This window comes from Neoarius graeffei, chromosome 3 (genome assembly GCF_027579695.1).
Source record: "Neoarius graeffei isolate fNeoGra1 chromosome 3, fNeoGra1.pri, whole genome shotgun sequence".
NCBI classification, from domain to species: Eukaryota; Metazoa; Chordata; class Actinopteri; order Siluriformes; family Ariidae; genus Neoarius; species Neoarius graeffei.
In genome coordinates, this window is record NC_083571.1 from 79,506,525 (window position 1) to 79,528,887 (window position 22,363).

A 22,363-nucleotide genomic window follows, 5' to 3' on the forward strand; every position below is an offset into this window, starting at 1 on the left:
CAAGGTATTGAAAGTTATAATTTGTGCCAAATAACCTGCGAAGGCATTGTAACACTTGTGTACTGAAATAAAATAATTTGAACATCGTACAGCAAGCTAGTGTTATGCTAACGAACCTAGTTTTTGAATTACGTTCAGAAGGTTTAACCTATAAAGAGTGTCATATAAACTCTCTCTCACCAACTTATGACTTGTATGTTGCCGATATGGACAAAATCTGTCACTTCGAAAGTGATGGTGGAAATGAAATGAATTTAAACCAAATCGGCAATCTGTACGAACCCTGTGTGTGGGTGGGGCTTGCTTGTCAGTTGGGTTGATTTGGGTGAAGATTGCTATTAGGAATGAGACACCTCAGGCCAGCTGTGCTAAAATTGGATTGAGTGAGAATGTACAAAACCACAGACGTTAACTGTCTTAAAAACCTTGTCGGACAAACATCCTAACCTGGAGCTGCAAGCATGGAGTGAGTATTTAGTAAAGCTTCACATACGCCACTGGGATTGAGCATAAGAGTTTTGTCATTAACAAGCTTTGCATTGCTTCCTACCGCAGCTCACTAACACTGTCATTTAACTAACTGCATCTGTTCCATTAACTTTATTACAGTGCTACCCAAAGCACAGTATTTGTATCCTCTCCCAGGTATTTCATTTTCTCTAACGGGATTGTTTGTGGGTTCTGGAGGACCGGTTTGGAAAATGGTGTCGGCACTGAAAATGCAAACCTCATGTTTCATTATCAGGAACAAATCTTGGTGTGATGTGCAACTGCCTATGTAGACTGGTACCAAAATTCAAAAAAGTGCTTATTTAAGGAGTTAAAGGCATTTTTGAGGCAAAGTCGGCAAACAGTCTTATTTTGTCAGTTTGGGTGTGCCGAATTCAAATCTGCAATATGCCGAGCTCTATCCGACCTCTGTTGACCTCTAGAGGTCATTGAACTTTGGGCCTGTAAACGTCTCAGCTGAACCCAGTTTCTCAGCTTTCTAAGGAATGAAATGTACTAAAATGATTAATGAAGTTAGCAAATGGCCTTGTTTGTTAAATGTTTGGGTGCTGAATTCATTTTTCATTTGTAAAACGACATATGACCTCTGATAACCTCAAGGTCATTAAACTTGGCCTATAGGCCTATGCATTTAACGGCATTTTTAAACTGACTTTACTCCCCCAAAAAGAATATGAACAGACAAAACACAAATAGAAAGGAACAAATACAACATTAAATGCCAGTCCATGTGACTGACTTTTCACAATGAGAATGCCTAGGCGACATAACATTGCATTACATTTAGCGGTTATTGTTTATACAAAGCTACTGAAAAAAGGACAGATTCAGCAGCATACAAAATGTGGGGGCATACAGGGTATACAGGTTGATCAGGGTTAGTATATATGAGAGTTTTTTTCTTTGTTGTTTGTTTTTTGTAAAGGCTTTACCCCGTTTAAAACAAAACAAAAAACAAACAACAAAGAAAAAAACTCTTATATACTAACCCTGATTAACCTGGATACCCTGTATGCCCCCACATTTTGTATGCTGCTGAATTTGTCCTTTTTTCAGTAGCTTTGTATAAGCAATAACTGCTAAATGTAATGCACTGTTATGTAAGGTGATCGCCTAGGCATTCTCATTGTGAAAAGTAAGTCACATGTACATGGACTGGCATTTAATGTTGTATTTGTTCCTTTCTATTTGTTTTTTGTCTGTTCATATTCTTTTTGGGGGAGTAAAGTCAGTTTAAAAATGCCGTTAAATGCATAGATAGGCCAAGTTTAATGACCTTGAGGTTATCAGAGGTCATATGTCGTTTTACAAATGAAAAATGAATTCAGCACCCAAACATTTAACAAACAAGGCCATTTGCTAACTTCATTAATCATTTTAGTACATTTCATTCCTTAGAAAGCTGAGAAACTGGGTTCAGCTGAGACGTTTACAGGCCCAAAGTTCAATGACCTCTAGAGGTCAACAGAGGTCGGATAGAGCTCGGCATATTGCAGATTTGAATTCGGCACATCCAAATTGACAAAATAAGACTGTTTGCCGACTTTGTCTCAAAAATGCCTTTGGGTGTCACAATTCTGGATTTTGGTACCAGTCTAATGTAGAATGGTTTTTTTTGTTTTGTTTTTTTTTAATGTAAACAAGAAGAGTTTTTGCAATTCATAAGAAGTATATCTAACCAACACCTTACCTCCTATTCTAGCTTCCGAGCTAACCTGCTAATTAGATTAGATTAGATTCAACTTTGTCATTGCACATGTCACGGGTACAAGGCAACGAAATGCAGATTGCATCTAACCAGAAGTGCCTAGCAGTAAATGACATAAGTGTAATATACAAAAATAAATGTACAGAAGTTGCAGGGTATGGAATGATATAGATATTTACAGTATGTACAGATGTGCGATATGAATGTACTATAGTGCATTGATGTAGATATTTGCAGTATATACAAAACGCAGTATGAATAAACGGTAGTGCAAATGGTGATAGTGCAGTTTGGTCGGGGGGGTTGGTGAGCGTGTGTGGAGGGGAGGATCCAATTATCCAACATGTTATAAAGTTTACAAACCTATTTAATGAGCAGTGAAAATATCTGTAGTTGCTGTCAGATTGGTTCCACAATAAAACTGTAAAACTAAATCACATCCCACACCAGCCTGAAGCTTTCCCGTTCTGAAAACTAATTCTGACCCTCAGTGACGACAGCCAATCCCATTTCCTCCGGCAGCTTGTTTTACACTTATTTCTACCTTTTTAATAAATGATAACTGGAAAATTAACTAGCTAGGCAGCTGTCACAGATGTAGGAGGACATGGGGCTGTTTCCAAATTTGATATTCATTCAAACCTTAAGCACTGCAATTAAATCTACATAAATGGGTACCTTAAAAAGGCAAAAATTTGGATCCTTGAGACACCGTGTTAATCCACCACAGTCAATGTAAATATTTGATGTGTTTTTGGATCACTGGAGATCTGTCCAGGGTCTACCCCACCTCTCGCCCAGTCACCCAGTGCCAACTGGGATTGCTCACCCGTGACCTGCAACAGATAAGCAAGAATAGAAAATGAAAAGTTTTTGCATCTTACAAGATGAAATATTCTCAAGCACACATTATTCATAACTGCATTAGTATCTCTCAGTGAAGGCAAGGAGCACTGCACATTTCCTTATCATATGATCATGACGCTTCTAAACTCTCAAGTCCAGTCAGTCCTAGTTCAGTCCAGTCTAGTCCTAATTTTAGTCCAAGGACATCTTCCATTATCATTCCTTCGGCTTTTAGTATAATGAGGTCTGATTAATCTTATCAGCTTCTCCATTACAGTTGTCCCCTCTAAAAGCTTTCTATAATACTAAATCCTCCTTTGGCTGACAGCCACCATCCTTGCTGTGTACTTTATTGAAGCGCTACACTCTTAAGAAAGGATAAAGAAACCGGAAAATAGCAGGAAATGCCTAGCACTTTTTACTTGTACGTGTCATTCATCTCTTTAAAAAAAAAAAGGGGGGGGGGGTGATTGACTTTGTGGACTCGCAGTTTCTTGTTTGCTGTGTAATTTTTTTTGATCACCAGCAGTTCTGATGTTCAGCATGGCAAATGAAACAGCCTTGCATTTAGGTAACATCTTTTGGTCAGCTATCAAATATCAAAGTTTCTTGTTATCCTGCAAGTTTTGTTTTATTTTAAATTTTTTACCCCACGTTTGAACTCGATCTATGTAAATTTAATTACGAGTCCAAGGAGAGAGCACTACGCCTTATTTGTGATGTCTGCGTTCTAGAGGTTACATTTGCATCATAAGTGTGTGGTGATAAATGAGCTCTGTGCCGAAATGTATTGATCTCTCTTGTTTGCTAAAAGGAGCAGCGTCTCTGGGTCTCTAGAATGGCTGTATTTTATAAACTGCTGCTTCAAAGTGTTCCCTAGTTGGGTGGCCAGGATTTGATCTCTGGCTAATTGGCTTGAATTTCTGTCACGATCAAGCATTGATGTTTTTTCAGTCTTAGTCTAAAGTCAGCATTATACTTTTTAAATATTACACAAACAAGATGGCCTCCATTCCTCCTGCTTCAATTCCAGGCAACCACAGAAATAATGTTACATGTCCAAATAGTGCCAAGCTCATGTAAAGAGAGGCGGGGGGTGTTTTTGTTTGCAAAGCGTTCCGTGTTTGATTTAAACAACCTCATCTTCCACACACACCTCCTGCCCCTTCCATCTGTGGTGGAACCACCATTGGAGCACCACTCTGGTGGTGGTCTATGCTCAGTATGGGAATGTAACCACAACACACACACATGCCTGCATCAAGGCTGAAACAGTGTATACTCCCAGGCCACTTTTTCAGACATGTAGCTGTACAGCGGACTCTAGCTCATCTTTTCTTTGCATTAACTGATTAACAGACAGTAATATTGAGGTGTTTATCTGTATGTGATAAACTCATACCAGCGCCACACAGTACCGTGTCAGGATCTCTCTACTCTGTTGTGAATGATCCTCCACTTAAATAACATCTGTTTAATGGTGGTCCAGTTGTGGTGGTCCGGTTCCACTGATGGATAGAATAGAGTGGGGTTTGGATGAATGGGCTACAGTAAGTAGTTGTGTATCTATAGCTTAAACCTTGGGCCTTAACTGATTTTGCAAGAAGGACAAAAAAATTGGCTTCTTTTAGGAGTCCAGAATGCATTCTTTTTACTGTCTTAATAGCATTTGAATATATCATAAATATTCCAGTACATGCAAAGTGTCTTATAAATAGTGGTATTTGTAACAGAGAAACGGTCTTGACCGCGATTATGTATTTACAGGAGGCTAGCGTGATGGCAGTGGATGAGCTGAGCAGCAGTGTCAGTGAGGACACGGGCTTTTGCAGTGCCCCCCCTTTACCGTCAGACCCCCCAGAGCTGTGTGAGCTCCCTGACCCTCCTGATGACCCAGACCCTGCTCCTCCACCTCTAGGCATGGACAGTCCACCTGGATCACTTTGTGAAGAAGAGACCGCACCGGACTCGGTGTGTGATGAAGATGTGACCCTAGCACTCAAGGAGCTCGATGAGAGGTGTGAAGAAGAAGAAGCTGACTTCTCTGGCATGTCCAGGTGAGAGAGAGCAGCAGGTGGGATCTATAATGTAGAAATGTACAGCTTAATGGTTTACATCTGAGGAGAAGTGCTTTCTGTGCAGTCTCTTTTGGCTGCATGTTTTTGGTTGGTGGACTTTGATCAGTTCTGCAGTGACAGATTTTCCAACCTCATGCGCACCTTCTTCTTCTGACTACAGTCAGGTATACTAGTATCCTGGCCTTCGAAGTTAGCAATAGGCCCCTACCAGGTCATGTAATCTCTTCAGCTTTGGAGTACAATTTTCATATTCTTTCAGATCCTGTTAGGAGCTCCTTAACTGGCAGCACTTGTTAAGTTCTACTGTTGGTGTGCTACCATGGTTAGTTATCACTCACGGAGCTGTCTGATCACAAACTGTTCTTATCACTCAGTATGGTACTCATCTCAGTCCTTCACGTGTGAGGTCTCCACTGAGATTTTTCCACACCGCCCACCGTCTGGTGACGTTTCTCATTGAGTCATCTCTAAACACCTTTCCAGCCCATTTTTAGGTTCCTCAGGATAATGCATGGCATTCGTTATCCATCTCATACGCCCGGGTTATTGGAAGGGGGTGAAATAGAATTAGCTACATCTGCTACTGTGGTTCTGTGAACACCAGATAACCACCAGGGTTCCTTGTAACTAGAACCAAAGTCATTCGGACAGGAAGTATGAGAATATTTATTGCAAATGTTATATAAATGGGTGGCACGGTGGTGTAGTGGTTAGCGCTGTCGCCTCACAGCAAGAAGGTCCGGGTTCGAGCCCCGTGGCCGACAAGGGTCTTTCTGTGCAGAGTTTGCATGTTCTCCCCGTGTCCGCGTGGGTTTCCTCCGGGTGCTCCGGTTTCCCCAAAGACATGCAGGTTAGGTTAACTGGTGACTCTAAATTGAGCGTAGGTGTGAATGTGAGTGTGAATGGTTGTCTGTGTCTATGTGTCAGCCCTGTGATGACCTGGCGACTTGTCCAGGGTGTACCCCGCCTTTCACCCGTAGTCAGCTGGGATAGGCTCCAGCTTGCCTGCGACCCTGTAGAACAGGATAAAGCGGCTACAGATAATGAGATGAGATGTTATATAAATCGTATAGTCACCTCCTGACCTTGTTGACGATATCCAGGAATGCAATCCGGTGATGGTGACTGTTCCTAGTGGTTATTCGTTGTTTATAGAACTACATAATGAGAGTTTACAGCCTGTACTAGGATGATCATTTTACCATTTGGTGATCAGCTTGGCTGTTTGGCCCTGTGTTGGGGTCTCTGATATTCTGAGTAGGCAAAACAAATTGCTAATGGACCAAAACAGTAAGACCTCACAGCAGTGACCTAGACATAATATCGCTCGCTCTCTAGTGCTTTCTCAATCTTTTATAAAAAAAAAAAGCCAGCTCGTCATTTAACTGAGAAATTGTAATGCATGAGCTCTTCTGTCCTGAAGACTCTTCCTGCTGGGCAACTTTGAAAAGCAGCATGACTGTTACAAAGCACTGATGCTCAAAACTCCTTCTGTAAATGTCTCTGAACAAAAATGCCGCCCACATCAACGATTATATATTTTACTTTGTTAACCACATTTTTAAATGTGTTTATTATTAGTCTTCTGTTATGTGGTGCACCCTCTAGAAACAGTGTTACTATAGAAATCCTAGATTCCTACCATATACATCCAATAGAGGTTTTTCATGTGACGTCAAGTTTCCAATGGCGGCCATGTTTAAGGTTAGCCTGGGAAATCCCATGCTGCTTTGCACAATCGTTCCGATCTGAAAAGACAGCATGGAAACTATGGTCTAAAGGCTCACCTGAGTTAGGGAGCCAATCAGAGAGTGGGGAGGGGTGGAAAGACGGTGACGCGTACTACTCGACAAACGGAAGCTTGTAGTTTATTTGGGACTGTTTACGGATCACATTTAACATGGCGGAGAGCAATACAAACCAAACTTTCGATCAAGCTTTAGACACTGTTCTGAATAGTTTAGAGCGAAAGTTTGTTTTAAAAAAAGAACAGCGTTTGGCGTTACAGTCTTTCTTCGTCGCTCTAACTACATCACCGGGTACAACTGCCATGATTGGCCATGGGCTACGTATACGCCAAATGATAGACATTCGCAACGTCCAATAAACGGCCGTTGACAATCGTAAACCACACCTCCCCTACGAGAAATTCAATAGGTGGATTCCAGACCATATTTCACTTGTGATATGGTCTGGTGTTAACCAGACTAGTTTAAGGTCAACCTTTGATTCAAATACAATGAAGTAGTGAGGAAAGGACATAAACATGGTCAAATTTTTTTTTTTTTGGTCTAGTTTTTGCTTATTCAAACCATGACAGAAAGGCATATTTCCACATTCCTGGTGTGATATTGCATCGGGGCAGAAAACTATAGACATTTCTATGAAAAGAAGACATCAGTGGCTGGTGAACCTAAATCGTAAAGAATGGACGCCATCAAAGTACAGTCGAGTCTGCTCTGATCATTTTCACTTAGGTTTGACCCATTTTTATAATTGTATTATTATTATTATAAATTGTATATAGTGCCTTTCTCAAAACCCAAGGTTGCTTTACAATTATGGGGGGGAGTCCACCAAATAAAGGTCAGGATGTCATTCCAATGACGTAGCAGCCACAGTCCCACCAAAAGGCACACAAAAACAAGTCCCACACCACCAGCACAGCCACTGCGACGCCACCAAGCAACATCGGTCGGAACACCACGCCATGGATCCACAAAGTGAGCACAGGCGCACTGCCGCACAGAGCCGCTGGTATGTCCCAAACTGCCTGCACAGCTGCCACGACGCCACCAAGCAGCATTGCTCAGAACATCATGCCAAGCACTAAAGCACTGCTGCACAGAGCACTTGACAACCACGATGTTAAAATGAGCAACAAGCTCACTGCAGTCCATAGCCGGGAGCACAGGCATCACCCACGGCGAACCAAGGCCCGGAGGGAACCGACGCCCAAAACTGGGTCCGGAGCTACACCACAGCTGGCGGGCAAAACCACTCAAACATCAAACTGCACAAAAAAACCCACACTAAATAAATAAATATTAAAAAAGAAGAGAAAATAAAATAAGCTCCGGTGAGAAGCGGCAGCCGGAATGCGCACGACGTACTCTCAACTGGAAACGGAAAAATAAGTGGATGTATTTCAATAATGCTGCTTGTTGCATATAGTAGGTATAATTGAAATACAGCATTTCAGTAATGCTGTATTTCAATTATACATACTATATTATTGTATAAGAGGCAAAATAAGCTTAATTTACTGGGGTTTATTTTGTGAAAGTAATACGAGCTAAATATTTGCAGCAATATGATGTTCATTATTCTAACCCTAGGAAGTAAATATTTGAAGAGCTATACAAGACTTTTTCACACCAATTACGACTAAATATTTTTCATAAACTGTTTCGAATTGTCATTTAAGTATCCCAAATACTTTTTTCCCCACAGAGAAATTGTTTCAATATGATCCAAAATACTACAAATCAAAATTGAAAACTACCACGATACGAGCAAGCTGAAGTTACAGACAAAACACGAGGACACTTACCCGTCCGATAATGATCGTTAAATTCTTCTCTGGAACTTTTTTAACACTGATTTCTCTCACCCATCCACACACAAACTGGTTGTATGCTTCTAAGCTTTTATAAGCTTGAAATTCATCAACGGAGTATGAGCTTGTTTTTAGAACCAGGTGAGACACAATGTCCAAGAACGAAACTGCTGGATATCTGTCAATTTATCTGCACCATTGATTATTAGGCACCTCATAAGAGTCAATGCTATTTTTTCCTGATATCATTGCTTAGCCTTTGAATCTAGTGATGTATATGATTTCTTCCGCGACGTGACTTAAACTCCTTCACACAGCTGTCAGAACTGACCTTGAATGAGGCGGACAAAAGGGTTGCCATGGGATACGTGATGTTGATGGAAAAACCTCTATAGGAACAATAACGTATTAGAAGAGGCGCATTAATATAAACTTATCGTTCATGTTGCAGCCGGAACTACTATTCGAGCTGTGCACGATTATCGCGCACCTTCTGACCAATCAGATTCGAGAGTTGAACAGCACTGTGGTATAAACTGATCTAAAACCTGTGCGTTTTAGAATGTTGTTAAATAAACAAGCTAAGTTTTCTTAGTTAATATGCAAGACTTTTCTTTGTTAGTTTTTATTCACTGTAAGTTTTGTGAGATCTGGTCCATCCTACTGTTAGTAGAGTTGTTATTTTAAGAGTGTCTTAGCTGTGCTTATGTTTGGCTCTGATTCTGGTTCAGCTGTCACACCAGGACATTGGTTTCAAGGTTGTCCAGCTTTTTTTTTTTTTTGGGACGTTCAGCATTCAGCAAATAAGTTGATGTGACTGTAGCCCGATCCAGCACAGATGGCATTAGTCTCCAAACTGCAATAAAGATGTTAAAGCAAAAAGCTTTCCATCAATTGCTTGTCCTCTCAGGAGACACTGACTTTACCATTTGGTTTAACGCCATGCGTGGCAGCACTCCAGTTTTAACTCGTGTTCTAGTGTAGTGTAGGAAGGAAGGGTCCATCTCTGCTCTGCCTGGCTGTAATGTCTGCCGGAGATCTGTCTCACACGTCGTAAACTGCCTCCGTGTGCATTTGCGTGCGGCATTGGGGGTGGGGTGAGGGTAACGTAAAACCGATTGATAACGCAGCACAGTATCAGATCACGGTGAGAAAGAGAGCGAAAAATAATAGGAGACAAGGAAAGATGACGTGAAGAATAGAAGAGGCAGTGAGTATGAAGACTGCAGAGAGAGCGAGCGTGCCAAAGAGACACTGAGTTTAAGCAGTGCTGGGGTAGAGTGAAGAGAGAAGGCTGCTGGTGAGGATGAGAATGAAGACGACGGTGTCCTTCAAGCCACTCAACAACACGGGCTTTAAATACTTCTACTCCGTCTGTTTTATCAAGATCTTTGGCCCCTTCGGGCTGTAAGTGTGGGTGGGTGCACGCGTGCATGTGGAAAAGAGATGGAGACATGTTTTTCTTTTTCCTCTGCGGTACGTCCAGGCTGAAACTACATTGCAGCACAGAGCATCTGCAGTGGGAGGTGGTGGTGGAGGGGGGCTTAAAGAGAGAGGGAGAGACTAGGGGGCAGTGTAGAATCGGAGAAACAGAGCTTGATGTCAGGGGTTTTTTTTGTTTTTGCTTGGTGATAAATTGTTTCAGGATGTGTATGAGAGAGATGGATATGATGAAAAAGAAACGGAATGTGTCGAAGATATTAGTTGTATGAGAAGAACCTAAATGTGATCCTGATTTTGTGTGCGCGCAGTCAGGATGAGGGTGACGCGGATGGTTTCCCTGAGCTCGGATCCTCTCCACCCCCGTCTCCTTTTCTCTCTGCCATCCTGGCAGCATTCCAGCCCGTCACCTATGATGACGAGGAGGAAGCCTGGCGTTGCCACGTCAACCAGATGTTATCCGATATGGACGGATCCTGTGCTGTCTACACTTTTCACGTGTTCTCTCGTCTCTTCCAGGTGTGTGTGGGGGGTGTTGTGTTTTTTGGTTTTTTAATAAATATATATCAAGCATGTACAGATCCCACATGTACTATAATGTATGTATGTACATGTAATGCTGTTTTGTTTTTGTTTTGTACCCCTTCTTTCTCCAGCACATTCAAAGAAAATTTGACTCAATTACCCACACTTCAGTACGTTTTCTTGGTGACGGGCTCCAGCGAATGGGAAACCAGTTCCTCAGTTCCCTTGAGGTCATGACCTCCTGCTCGCAGTGCCCTACAGTCTTACTGGATGCAGAGACTGTGAGTTTGAGGCAACTTATGGCTTCCCTTTAGTCGTAATTAAATTTGTTTGAGATGTTAGAGAGGGCACTCAATCTGCATCAAAAAGGAAACTTTTTTTATTGAAATAGTATTCAATATTGAAATAAGCACCTTTGCATTGGTATACACAGATGCACAAAGCTTTTAATAAAATGTAATTTGAATAAATTTAGTCTTTTTATAATTTCTGTAAATAAAATGAGATACAGTCCTCGAGCTCGTCACGCATGACGTCTGACTGCATTGCTATGCTGTACATTTGTTTGGGTGCGTGTGCTCCAGCTGGTTTCTTGTGGGCTGTTGGAGACATTAAAATTCAGCGTACTGGAGTTGCAGGAGCACCTGGACACATACAATGGCAAAAGAGAGGCAGCTGAACAGGTGAGCACTGAACATCTATCAGTAATAATATACTGTACGTATAGACAGGGCTCTACACTAACTTTTTTTTTTTTTTTTTCAGGAGCACACGTGCTCCTAAGTTAAAAAATTTTAGGAGCACAGGGAAAAAAGCACAAGTAGGTTTTCATTTTAAAGGTTTATTGCAGCGCAAACCTTAGGCACACCAACACACAAAATGCAAAATTCAATTGAGAATGAATGAATGAATGAATGAACAAACAGTAGCTAAACAGAGAGCAGAGCTCAAGCTGTGCTGAGCTCTGCTCTCTGTTTAGCTACTGTTTGTTCATTCATCATATTAGTAGTAGCGTCATACTCCAGCCACTCAAAATCTTTTAACCACTGAGGGTTGAATTTATATAATTTTCCCGCGCCTTCTCCCGTCGTTCTACACTTTCTTCCTCGTCCGTTCTTTTATTCGTTTCCACCATCATTGCTTTTAAAAAACGCCGTTATTCTCTGCATAGCGAATATATTTCTCAGCTCGGTCCGAACCAGCTCTCAGTTGAATGATATGATGAATCCCTAAAAAGCACTTTTCCCACCTAATGCCACACCCACAACATACAACCGTGGGAAAGAGGGGCAATCACAGAAAGATGAGTAGAAAACGGGAAATGTTACGGGGGATATTTATTGTGATAGTAGGCTATTGTAGCATCAGCACAAAAGCACCAGACTCAACTTTAACTGCAAGTGTTATTCAGTAGCCTAAACTTATTCAAGCTACAGACCGAGAATAAAAATGCTGAAACCTCATGTCCCGGTAAAACGCACTAGCATGGCAGAACGGCAAAAAAAATGTAACACCCCCCCCTCCCCCCCGGACTACCGTGGGAACCACCGCAGTGCAAGACAGAGGCAATGCACGCAACTACAGACAGGGAGCAAGGCGCAGGCAGAACACGCACGCACGTACACAACACCGAACACACACACTTGCAACAATACAGGCCGTTACTCGTTACACTATATTAGGTAGGCTATCCAGCGCTGGATTTACATACTTTGCAGTTTAACGTTTGATACATTTTAGAATGTTAAACTCGTCGCGTCTGTGCTCAGCGCTTTCCTAAATTGTCGGCCGCAAGAAGCCCTCGCACGAATGCGCGTTTTTTTTTTTTTTCGTCGTTCGCATGCCGAAAAATTCGCTCGCAAATGCGAGTGAAATGTGCGCACTGTAGAGCCCTGCGTATAGAGTCATTCATGTTCACTAACTTCCCTCGGTCACTTCAGAGCAGCTTCAAACAGCACACTATGAAAGACTTACCAGGTTATATTTACAAAAGGTCAAACTCCGTGGCCGAGATTGTTCTGGTTGTCTTTTATTACCAGTTTATTGTTGCTTGAATGGTTTTCATGTAGCGTCAATGCTTTCTGGATTTTTAGGTCTGAGTTTAAAGAGAGAAAGGAGAAACATTCATGAGGGAGAATAAAGCCGACCGTGCAGGCAGATAAATGTCCTGGCCGCCTCCGTAGTTGTAGCTCAAGGCATTAAATCATCTCAGTAGCTCAGGATGTGAGTGAATTTAGCTCGCATCAATTTCCATGAGTAGCCACCCAACAATCATGTTTGGAAGCTAAGAATATCCCCAACAAGCTCCCTAATCAGTTGTATGGCTAAAGGGGAAGGGAGAAAAGAAAAGGGTGGGCTGGTTAAGGAGCAGAGATCATTCATTGGATGAGCTTCTTTTCCCACTGCACTGATGGACCTATTTAGTATGCCTACTTCTGCCCTGGTCAGATTTAGTATAACACACACGTTACTATCCTCACAAGGACCTTCTTTTTACAATTATTGCTATGCCTACACCTAAACATAAAGCTAACATTTATATAAACACGCATCAATCTGCCTTGTTTTATAAATGGGCCTCCAACATAATTACAAGCTTTGTGATTTTTAAATGCAGTGTCTGTTACAGTGCTCTGACTGTTGCACATCTGCTGTTGTGTGTGGATACTTGGCTTAACCTCTTGCAGATGAGAACGGCCTAATCTTTTAACTGCTCCTCTTCTCCACAGTGGTTGGAGAATTGCAGAAAGACCTTCGGTGATAAAGACAGCAACCGTCGACCGACCACTCAAGTTCAGGTAACGTACACCCTGAGATCTGCACTGACTAGTTAGTCGTATAGCAAAGAGCAAGGGCTTGATCATATTTCTCTGTTTGTGAGCACATCAGGGTGTTGGGCGTGGACCCTCGCAAAAGGTGAAGTCTTTATACTTGCACTTTGTGTCCACTAGGGGGCAGTGTCAAACGAGCAACACGAGTTTATAGAAGGAGACCAAAAAAAAATGTTGACCCTTGATTGTAAAGAGCTACAGCTGGTCTAAAGCTTTGTTTAAAATGTATTCCTGTACATTTTATATTGTTTAAACTTTTATTGCTGCACTGTGTTCACATTAGAGAGCGACAAGTTGCTTGTAGTTTGTATCTAGTGGGCGTCCACCCTCCATCCTGCTCCAATGAGAGAGAGAGAGAGAGTGCGCCATGGCAAAAATGTAGCCTACAGCACACTGTTGTACTACAGAATACAATTTGTCTTCACAAACCACTGTCCACATGAAGGCCGCTGAATGCACAGCACTGTAAATACATACAATGCTCAGTTATGCAAGAACATGAAAGCGTGTCTGAACATCTATACATGCCAGTAAACCTCCTGTGTGTGTCACAACGCAAATATTACTCACTGACGTATAAACCTGGCCAAAATATTGCACGTCAGCTTCTGAAAACAAACCCATATGTGGCAGATTACAGAATCCAGGGACACATGTCTGCCTGGGGGCATTTTGAGTTATTGACAGATTCAGAAAGTACAGTTTCTAAGCTTTCCAATGGTGCCTTCCATGTGGAGATCTGACAATATTTGAAGAATGTGTGACCTTTTGAAAGTGTATACTTCTTAAAACAGAAAAGGAAGAAAATCGTCCTCAAAGTTTTCCATCTCAGCTACTCTGGGTGTAGGGCGGGCACATAATGGTGCTCATCTGCATGACATTAAGGAAAGCCCTACCCCCTACGAGCTAGCACGATACTACTTTCATGTAAACAAAGATCACCACGTCAATTTTCCTTCCATGCAAAGTATGCCCAATACAATTATGAAGTACAAAAATAAGTCCTAAAGTATACTTTAACGTTTTGTGGTTGAAAAATTACTCACACCGTAAGAAAGAAAGATAGCACGATGATGACACAACTAACACAACACTAGTTTCATGTAAAGCCTCGGTCACAACCGGCCGTATGTGCTCCTACAGCCGGTCTACATGCAAGAAACACACGGAGAGCACGCATGAAACGCACGAGAGCGTGCGTGTGATGTGCTGATTTTCGAGCCGCAGACCGGCCGCAGAGGTTCTTTGTCATGTCAAACAAAATCTACGGGCGCTTACGTTTTTTTCAGGTTGCAAGACAAACTTATGGCCAACGCGCGTCTTTCTCCGTGAACAAAAAAAAAAACGCAGCGATTTGGGAAACGCCAAAAATCACACGGCCGAAAAATCGTACGTCCGGTTGTGACCTAGGCTTAACCAAACCACAACACTCTCCGTTACATGCAAAAATAACCACACAGCCTTAGATTAATAAACTTACCCCATCAGAAAGAGAAACGGCGCCTTGCACACACCAATGCCTCCGATGGGATGTAATCCTAGAACGGTCCGTGTATCATCCAATCATTCAAGTATTCCATTCAATCTGGAAAACGAGGTTGCGGGGTTTTTTTTGCTAGAAATGGTGATCTCCGATGTAAATACCATGTGTCTGTTTGCTTCGCGGTGTGTCAGCTCCTCTGCGCTCTGTTTAGTAACTCATTCCATAGTGAAATCACACGCCTGTATGCAGGTTAAGTAGCCATGCGCTCAGCTCGGATCATACAGCTGATTCGCGGAAAAAAAGACTTAAATCATCATGTGAATGGCCCATATGGTAATTTACCCACACCCCCCAGCAGGCTACAGTCCTGACAAAAACGAGACAATTTGCAACAAAAAACGTATGCTTTTCCAACAAAACAATCTATTATCTGAAATACTGATTGCATTCTTCAAGATCTCAACTTGCACATGATGGAAAAAAACAAAAATCACAAATTTCGAAAAAAAAATGCTTCTTTTGCGATTATCTCGGATTCGTTTCGGATGACGTGTCCCTGGATTCGGTGAGGGGTCACATATATGCACACTTTTTTTGAACTTGTAATGTCTCATCATCCTCCTTGCCCAATTTAATTTTCTGTTCTTTAGATTATAATTTTTTATTAGGTGTGAATCCTAAAAAAAAAAAAAGTAATTTGCTGACACAATCCGTTAAATGATGAAGATTAGGGGTGGAAATGTCTAGGGACCTGACGATTTAATTTTCATTCTGCACGTCTCGATGCAATTACAAATAAATTCTTTAAGCATCTTGAAACACCTCTGCTTTGTTTTTGTTTGTTTTTTTGTTTTGTTTTAAATATTGCCTGCTTTATGACCCCTCCCCCCAACATAACCACTAAAGTTTAATATACCAGTGCTGTCAGAGCAAATTTTGCCATTCAAAGCCATTAAAAGCATTAACAGCTGCATTTCAATGCCTGTCTCTAAATAAACACATGTAGTTTGTACCATGCTTTGTTTGATTGCTTATCAGTTTTCTGATTAATTCCCTTCCAGTAGGCATTATCGGACTCACTCTTTTCCTGTGCACTGTTAAATTGCGTTCTGTTCAGAATATACTACACTGTGTCGGTTCTACATTGTGTTGTCTACAGTCGTGGCCAAACGTTTTGAGACTGACACAAATTGTGGTTTTCACAAAGTTTGCTGCTTCAGTGTTTGTAAATCTTTTTGTCAGATGTTTCTATGGTATACTGAAGAACAATCATAAGCGTTTCATAATTTTCAAAGGCTTTTATTAACAAATACATCATGTTTATGCAAAGAGTCAGTATTTACAGTGTTGACCCTTCTTTTTCAAGACTCCTGCAATTCGCCCTGGCCTGCTGGATATCAGCTTCTGGGCCAAATCCTGACTGATGGCAACCCATCCTTGCATAATCAGTGCTTGGAGTTTATCACAATTTTGGGGTTTTTGTTTGTCCACCTGCTTTTTGAGGGTTGACCACAGGTTCTCGATGGGATTAAGATCTGGGGAGTTTCCTGGCCATGGACCCAAAATTTCAGTGTTTTGTTCCCCGAGCCACTTAGTTATCAGTTTTGCACTTAAAGCAACCATTTATCGGATCATCAAGAGCTTCAAGGAGAGAGGTTCACTTCCTGTAAAGAAGGCTTCAGGACACCCAAGAAAGTCCAGCAAGTGCAGGACCGTCTCCTAAAAAGGATTCGGCTATGGGATCAGGTCACCACCGGTGCAGAGCTTGCTCAGGAATGGCAGCAGGCAGGTGAGAGTGCATCTGCACTCACATTGAGGCAAATACTTTTGGAGAATGGCCTGGTGTCAAGAATGGCAGCAAAGAAGCCACTTCTCTCCAAGAAAAACATCAAGGACAGACTGACATTCTACAGGAAGTACAGGGATTGGACTGCAGAGGACTAGGGTAAAATTATTTTCTCTGATGAAGCCCCCTTCAGACTGTTTGGGACATCTGGAAAAATGATTGTCCGGAGAAGAAAAGGTGAGCTCTACCACGAGTCCTGTCTCATGTCAACAGTAAAGCGTCCTGAGACTATTCATGTGTGGGGTTGCTTCTCATCCAAGGAGTGGGCTTACTCACAGTTTTGCCTAAGAACACTGCCATGAATAAAGAGTGGTATCAAAACATCCTCCAAGAGCAACTTCTCCCAACGATCCAGGAGCAGTTTGGTAAACGATGCTTTTTCCAGCATGATGGAGTGCCATGTCACAAGGCAAAAGTGATAACGAAGTGGCTCGGGGAACAGAACATTGAAATTTTGGGTCCATGGCCAGGAAACTTCCCAGATCTTAATCCCATCAAGAACCTGTGGTCAAGCCTTAAAAAAGCGGGTGAACAAACAAAACCCCCAAAATTGTGATAAACTCCAAGCACCGATTATGCAAGAATGGGTTGCCATCAGTCAGGATTTGGCCCAGAAGCTGATATCCAGCATGCCGGGGTAAACTGCAGGAATCTTGAAAAAGAAGGGTCAACTCTGTAAATACTGACTCTTTGTATTTGTTAATAAAAGCCTTTAAAACTTATGAAATGCTTATAATTGTACTTCAGTATACCATAGAAACATCTGACAAAAAGATCTACAAACACTGAAGCAGCAAACTTTGTGAAAACCAAAATTTGTGTCAGTCTGAAAACTTTTGGCCACAACTGTACATCTTCTGTTGCATGCTGAAATATTTTTCTGCTGACCACGGTTGTAAAGAGTGATTATATGCGTTACTATACCCTTCCTTGAATCTACATGTGTATGTGTAGATTGATGGCAATCTGCATAATCTCATATATAATATCCATTTCCTCCAGTGCAAATTTTCCAGAGCTTAGTGAATATCCAGGATCCTCTAGAAACAATTTCGGTCAGTTGTAATTCATGTCACACACTTAAGGTTGTTTAATTTGATTCACCCTTGTACACACATATGAGTGATTCCACGCTTATGGGTACTGAAATGGGGACATGAACTTATTTTTAAAAATTCACCTAAAACCATTTCTTTTTTTACCATCAGGTCACAAAACATGTAATCTTTAATGAATGATATGTTAAAAGATAACTTTAATTTTCTGAGATGTAATAAAAACATATTTATATGCCAAAGTCAAGCCTATGAGTTCCAAAATGATGTCTGTTACATTACTTCTGTTACGATTGTCCATCTCGCGTCTGTTACAAATTAATTACAATCTAGCTATATACCATGTTAATCTTATTGAAAGAATGTGTATGTTTATTCTACTACACGTTTATTAATTATATTTGCTAAAACATCACCTTCCTATGTTTCAAAAAGTAATTCTACACTGTTAAAATTGAGAATATATATGTCCACAACACTTCTGTTACGTTCTGACTTTGGCATATAAATATGTTTTTATTACATCTCAGAAAATTAAAGTTATCTTTTAACATATCATTCATTAAAGATTACATGTTTTGTGACCTGATGGTAAAAAAAGAAATGGTTTTAGGTGAATTTTTAAAAATAAGTTCATGTCCCCATTTCAGTACCCATAAGCGTGGAATCACTCATATACATTAGGTTTGTTTGTTTACTTGCCTACTGAACACACAGCTGTCACGTACACCCCAATATCACTTCTTCAATTTCCTTTCCAGGGATTTTTCCTCTGCGATATTAATCTCCATCTCTCTTTGGGTCGGTTATCTGTCCACTGTTGTTTTTGCCAAAGAATATATATGACATGATCCTTTGGGAGATTTTATAACTCAGCTTTCTTAATTTTATTTGCACCTATCTAGCTTCGATCTTTTTTTTTTCTGGTAACGATAAAATCTACTGCACTGTCTGTTCTCTCTCTCTCTCTCTCTCTCTCTCTCTCTCTCTCTCTCTCTCTCTCTCTCTCGGGGGTTTGGAAGTTATATTCTGACTAATGTTTTTTCTCCATCTCCTTCTCTTTTTTTTTTTTTTGCCGCCCTTCTGGTGACCTGTTCTTCCTCTTGCTTAGCAAATGGAAATTCTAGCAGTAAGTGGTTCTTGTATTCTTGACCTTTCCATAATCATGTCATTCTGGCAAAACACACACTGATCATTCCATCCATTCATTGTAAACACAAACATCTTAAGCCAGAGTTTCCAACAGTCCACCTCTGTCTGTTATCTCGAACAGCTACAAACCCTACGTAGTTATATTCAGTTCCTTTCCCTAAATGAATTGCTTTTATTTGTAGACCTTCGCTACTTCTGCACACAATTGCTAATGATGGTCTTAATGGGTGTGTCTGTGAGTTACAGAAAGGAGAACAGTAAACCTGAATAGACACGAAACTATATTAATATACATTATTCAGATTCTGCTTTTTAATTACTAGTCCTTCTTTTTTCTTTTTCACTCTAGATATTCAGCAAAGATGCTCTAACATTAAATTAACTAGTAGCTCATCAATGTCATGGCATTTCCTAATCATAATCAGTGTTGATTAATGAGCATGCTCAGTCCAGGCTTTCTTTGCATGAACTACCTGCAGAATGGGAGTTAATTCGAGGTTTCTCAACCTTTTTGGACCATTAATACGCCCAAACGTTTCTTTTTAACTGATAAATTTACATTGCATTACTGTAAAGAAGTGCCCAGTCCTTATAACCTTAGTTTAATTGCTATTGTAGTATATTAAACTCCTTTCAAACATTGTATTTGTGTTCCTGAAGGGTAACGCGTCACATTTGATTGCCGTAGATCACAGAGGGTATAATTGCACATGGGTTCTTTTTGTACATTTAACAAGACTTTGTGAATCGGTCTTCATCGTGGACTGGAATCAGATGATGGTCGTCGAGATCGTATCGTCTCATACAATCCATTTCGTCCAAACTGGATCAGTATTTTTCTTCGAGGCACACAAGGACACCGAACCCCACCTCAGACAAATGGTTCATGAGCGTAATGCTTATTTTACACCAGGGATGTGTCGGGGCATACTATGGACTGTTAATTTCTGTGCTTTGATGCACATGCAATTATTTAGACTGACCATCAGATTATTAGAAACCTTTATTTTATTTGCCACATGCACACTTCAAGCACAGTGAAATCCAATCTCTGTATTTAACCCATCTGAAGCAGTGAACACGCGTGCACGCACACATACCCAGAGCAGTGGGCAGCCACACCAGAGCGCCCGGGGAGCAGTTGGGGGTTAGGTACTTTGCTCAAGGGCACCTCAGCCCAAGCCCGCCCCACGTCAACCTAACTGCATGTCTTTGGATTGTGGGGGAAACCGGAGCACCCGGAGGAACACGGGGAGAACATGCAAACTCCGCACAGAAAGACCCTCACCAGCCGCTGGGTTCGAACCTGGAACCTTCTTGCTGTGAGGCGACCGTGCTAACCACTTTAAACATGCATTCCCATTGTTCATCTTGCAGACTTTTTTCCTCTGCACTCTCACAGTCAGAAGTAAAATTTTGGATGTTAACTAATTGCAGAGCACCACAGCCTGAAATAGAGACACTTTAAATGCTAAGAATACAAGCGGTTATACTGTTTATCGACGCTTTACCTGCAGCTGAATCACAGCTGCACTGATATTCAGTACACTGACAACAGCACAACTGCAAGTGTGATATTGCTTTTATACAATAGTTCAGTGAAATAAGAATATCAAGTAACATTTTCAACACCAATATGGTAAAATATTTTGTACATCTTTGCTCCATCAGTGAAAACATCAGGGTAGGGCATTGCATGTTGCCATGCCAATGCACAGACCGACTGGCGTTGCATAATAAGTAACTGGGTTTCCATTGCAGTTTTGCACAAAATAGAAACGATATTTTAAACACTTCAACAAAACACAATTTTGAATGGTCTGTTTCTCGATAGTGATATTAAGCTGGGTTTTGTCCTCTCGCAATTGCTCTTGCAGATCTCACTCTATTTCAGAACGTTAATGTTTCCATTTGCTCTTCATCTCATGTCATGTGACTTAAATGCGAAAAATGAATATTGCTTTATCGCATTGTCTGAAAAGCCACCTCAGATGAGCGTCAAAACTTTTTTGCGATATGAAGGGTTGTTTGGGTTTTTTTTTTTTAATTCCATTACTTTTTTTTTTAGTTCGCAGTTTCAACTTGCACGTTAAGCAAGTTAATGAAAACGCATCTAGTGTAGTAACAGCAAAAAAACAAAAAAAAGTTTTTACTAGTGCTGTCAAAAATGTCGCGTTATTAACGCGTTAACTTGACTCAATTTTAACGGCGATAATTTTTTTATCGCGAGATTAACGCTCTGTGACATGATGTAGGTTTTTCATAAGCTTTTGAAACTGCCAGGAACTTGGAACAGAGACTTTGCTTAGAAAAACGATAGCAGCTAGACTGTAATGCCCCGCCCCGCACAGCCAGAGTCCTCTGCCCTCCCCCGAAGAGCCACGGTGCTCGGCTTAGGTTTCGTTTTCCCATCGGCGGCTCCAGCCCCACTTTGCAGTGGCTGTGACAAGACGTGTTATGCTCTGCAATTAAAAAAAAAAAAAACATTGGTACAACCAGTGTTCGAACTATGCCGATATTTTCGGGGGGTCCCTTTTTTTCCTCGGGGGGGGGGGTGCTTGCGCTTGTCTCAGAGCGCGGATCTCCATCGCGCGCTCACTTCGGATATGCAAATGCTTCCCGTTACACACGATTGCTATGTCAATAAACATCATTTTGCCAATATTTTAGAGACCCCCCCCAACATTTCCCAAATCATGTTTTCAAGGGATCTCATGTCTGTTTCAGGGGATCTCGGATCCCCCGAGTACCCCCGTAGTTCGAACGGTGAGCAAGCCCATTCACTTTTTTTATGCTGATAAAAGAATTACAATGGTTTTTTCATGTGACAAAAATGTGCGATTAAATTGCGATTAATCACGAGTTAACTATGACAGTCGCGACATTAATCGCGATTAAATATTTTAATCGCTTGACAGCACTAGTTTTTACGTTTATTACATTTTCATGTTCACACGAGGTTGTTTTTCGGATGATTCGGTAAAGCGGTATTTCACAAAATCGGAAGCATTTTTCACATTTAAGTCACATGACCGTGTAACAAACTATTGCTAAAGTTGGAGTTTTGTGTCGTGAACGCAGACGAGGGAAGTTATACAAACAGTAAATATCAGTACTCTTAGAACGCCGCTTGTCCAGTCAAATTAGTGGACCGGAATTGTGTTATATAATACAAAATAAATAATGAATATTGTATTTATGAAAAATAAGGCAGCACTTTGTGCACAGCTCGTAACTTCAAGTTGCAGTTTGGTGTAAATTAAACATAGGAACTCCAAACTTGGATGCAGTATAATTCCAGTATGTAGAGATCTGCTGTGGCCCCATCTA

The 22,363-nt window shown here is 41.2% G+C and overlaps 1 protein-coding gene across 11 annotated transcripts in view; it reads left to right on the forward strand.

The window, feature by feature from the left end:
- The window catches only part of fryl (furry homolog, like), a 230,625-nt gene that overhangs the window by 203,719 nt on the left and 4,543 nt on the right, over positions 1–22,363 (forward strand). For 9 of the 11 annotated variants that reach the window (XM_060917412.1, XM_060917413.1, XM_060917403.1 and 6 more), the window contains 6 exons: positions 4,832–5,121; positions 10,453–10,660; positions 10,798–10,947; positions 11,251–11,349; positions 13,396–13,464; positions 18,993–19,010. In XM_060917412.1, coding sequence (XP_060773395.1) covers positions 4,832–5,121; positions 10,453–10,660; positions 10,798–10,947; positions 11,251–11,349; positions 13,396–13,464; positions 18,993–19,010 — 834 coding nt within the window. The remainder of the gene's footprint in view (positions 1–4,831; positions 5,122–10,452; positions 10,661–10,797; positions 10,948–11,250; positions 11,350–13,395; positions 13,465–18,992; positions 19,011–22,363) is intronic. The other 2 variants (XM_060917407.1, XM_060917414.1) reach the window with 1 other exon arrangement.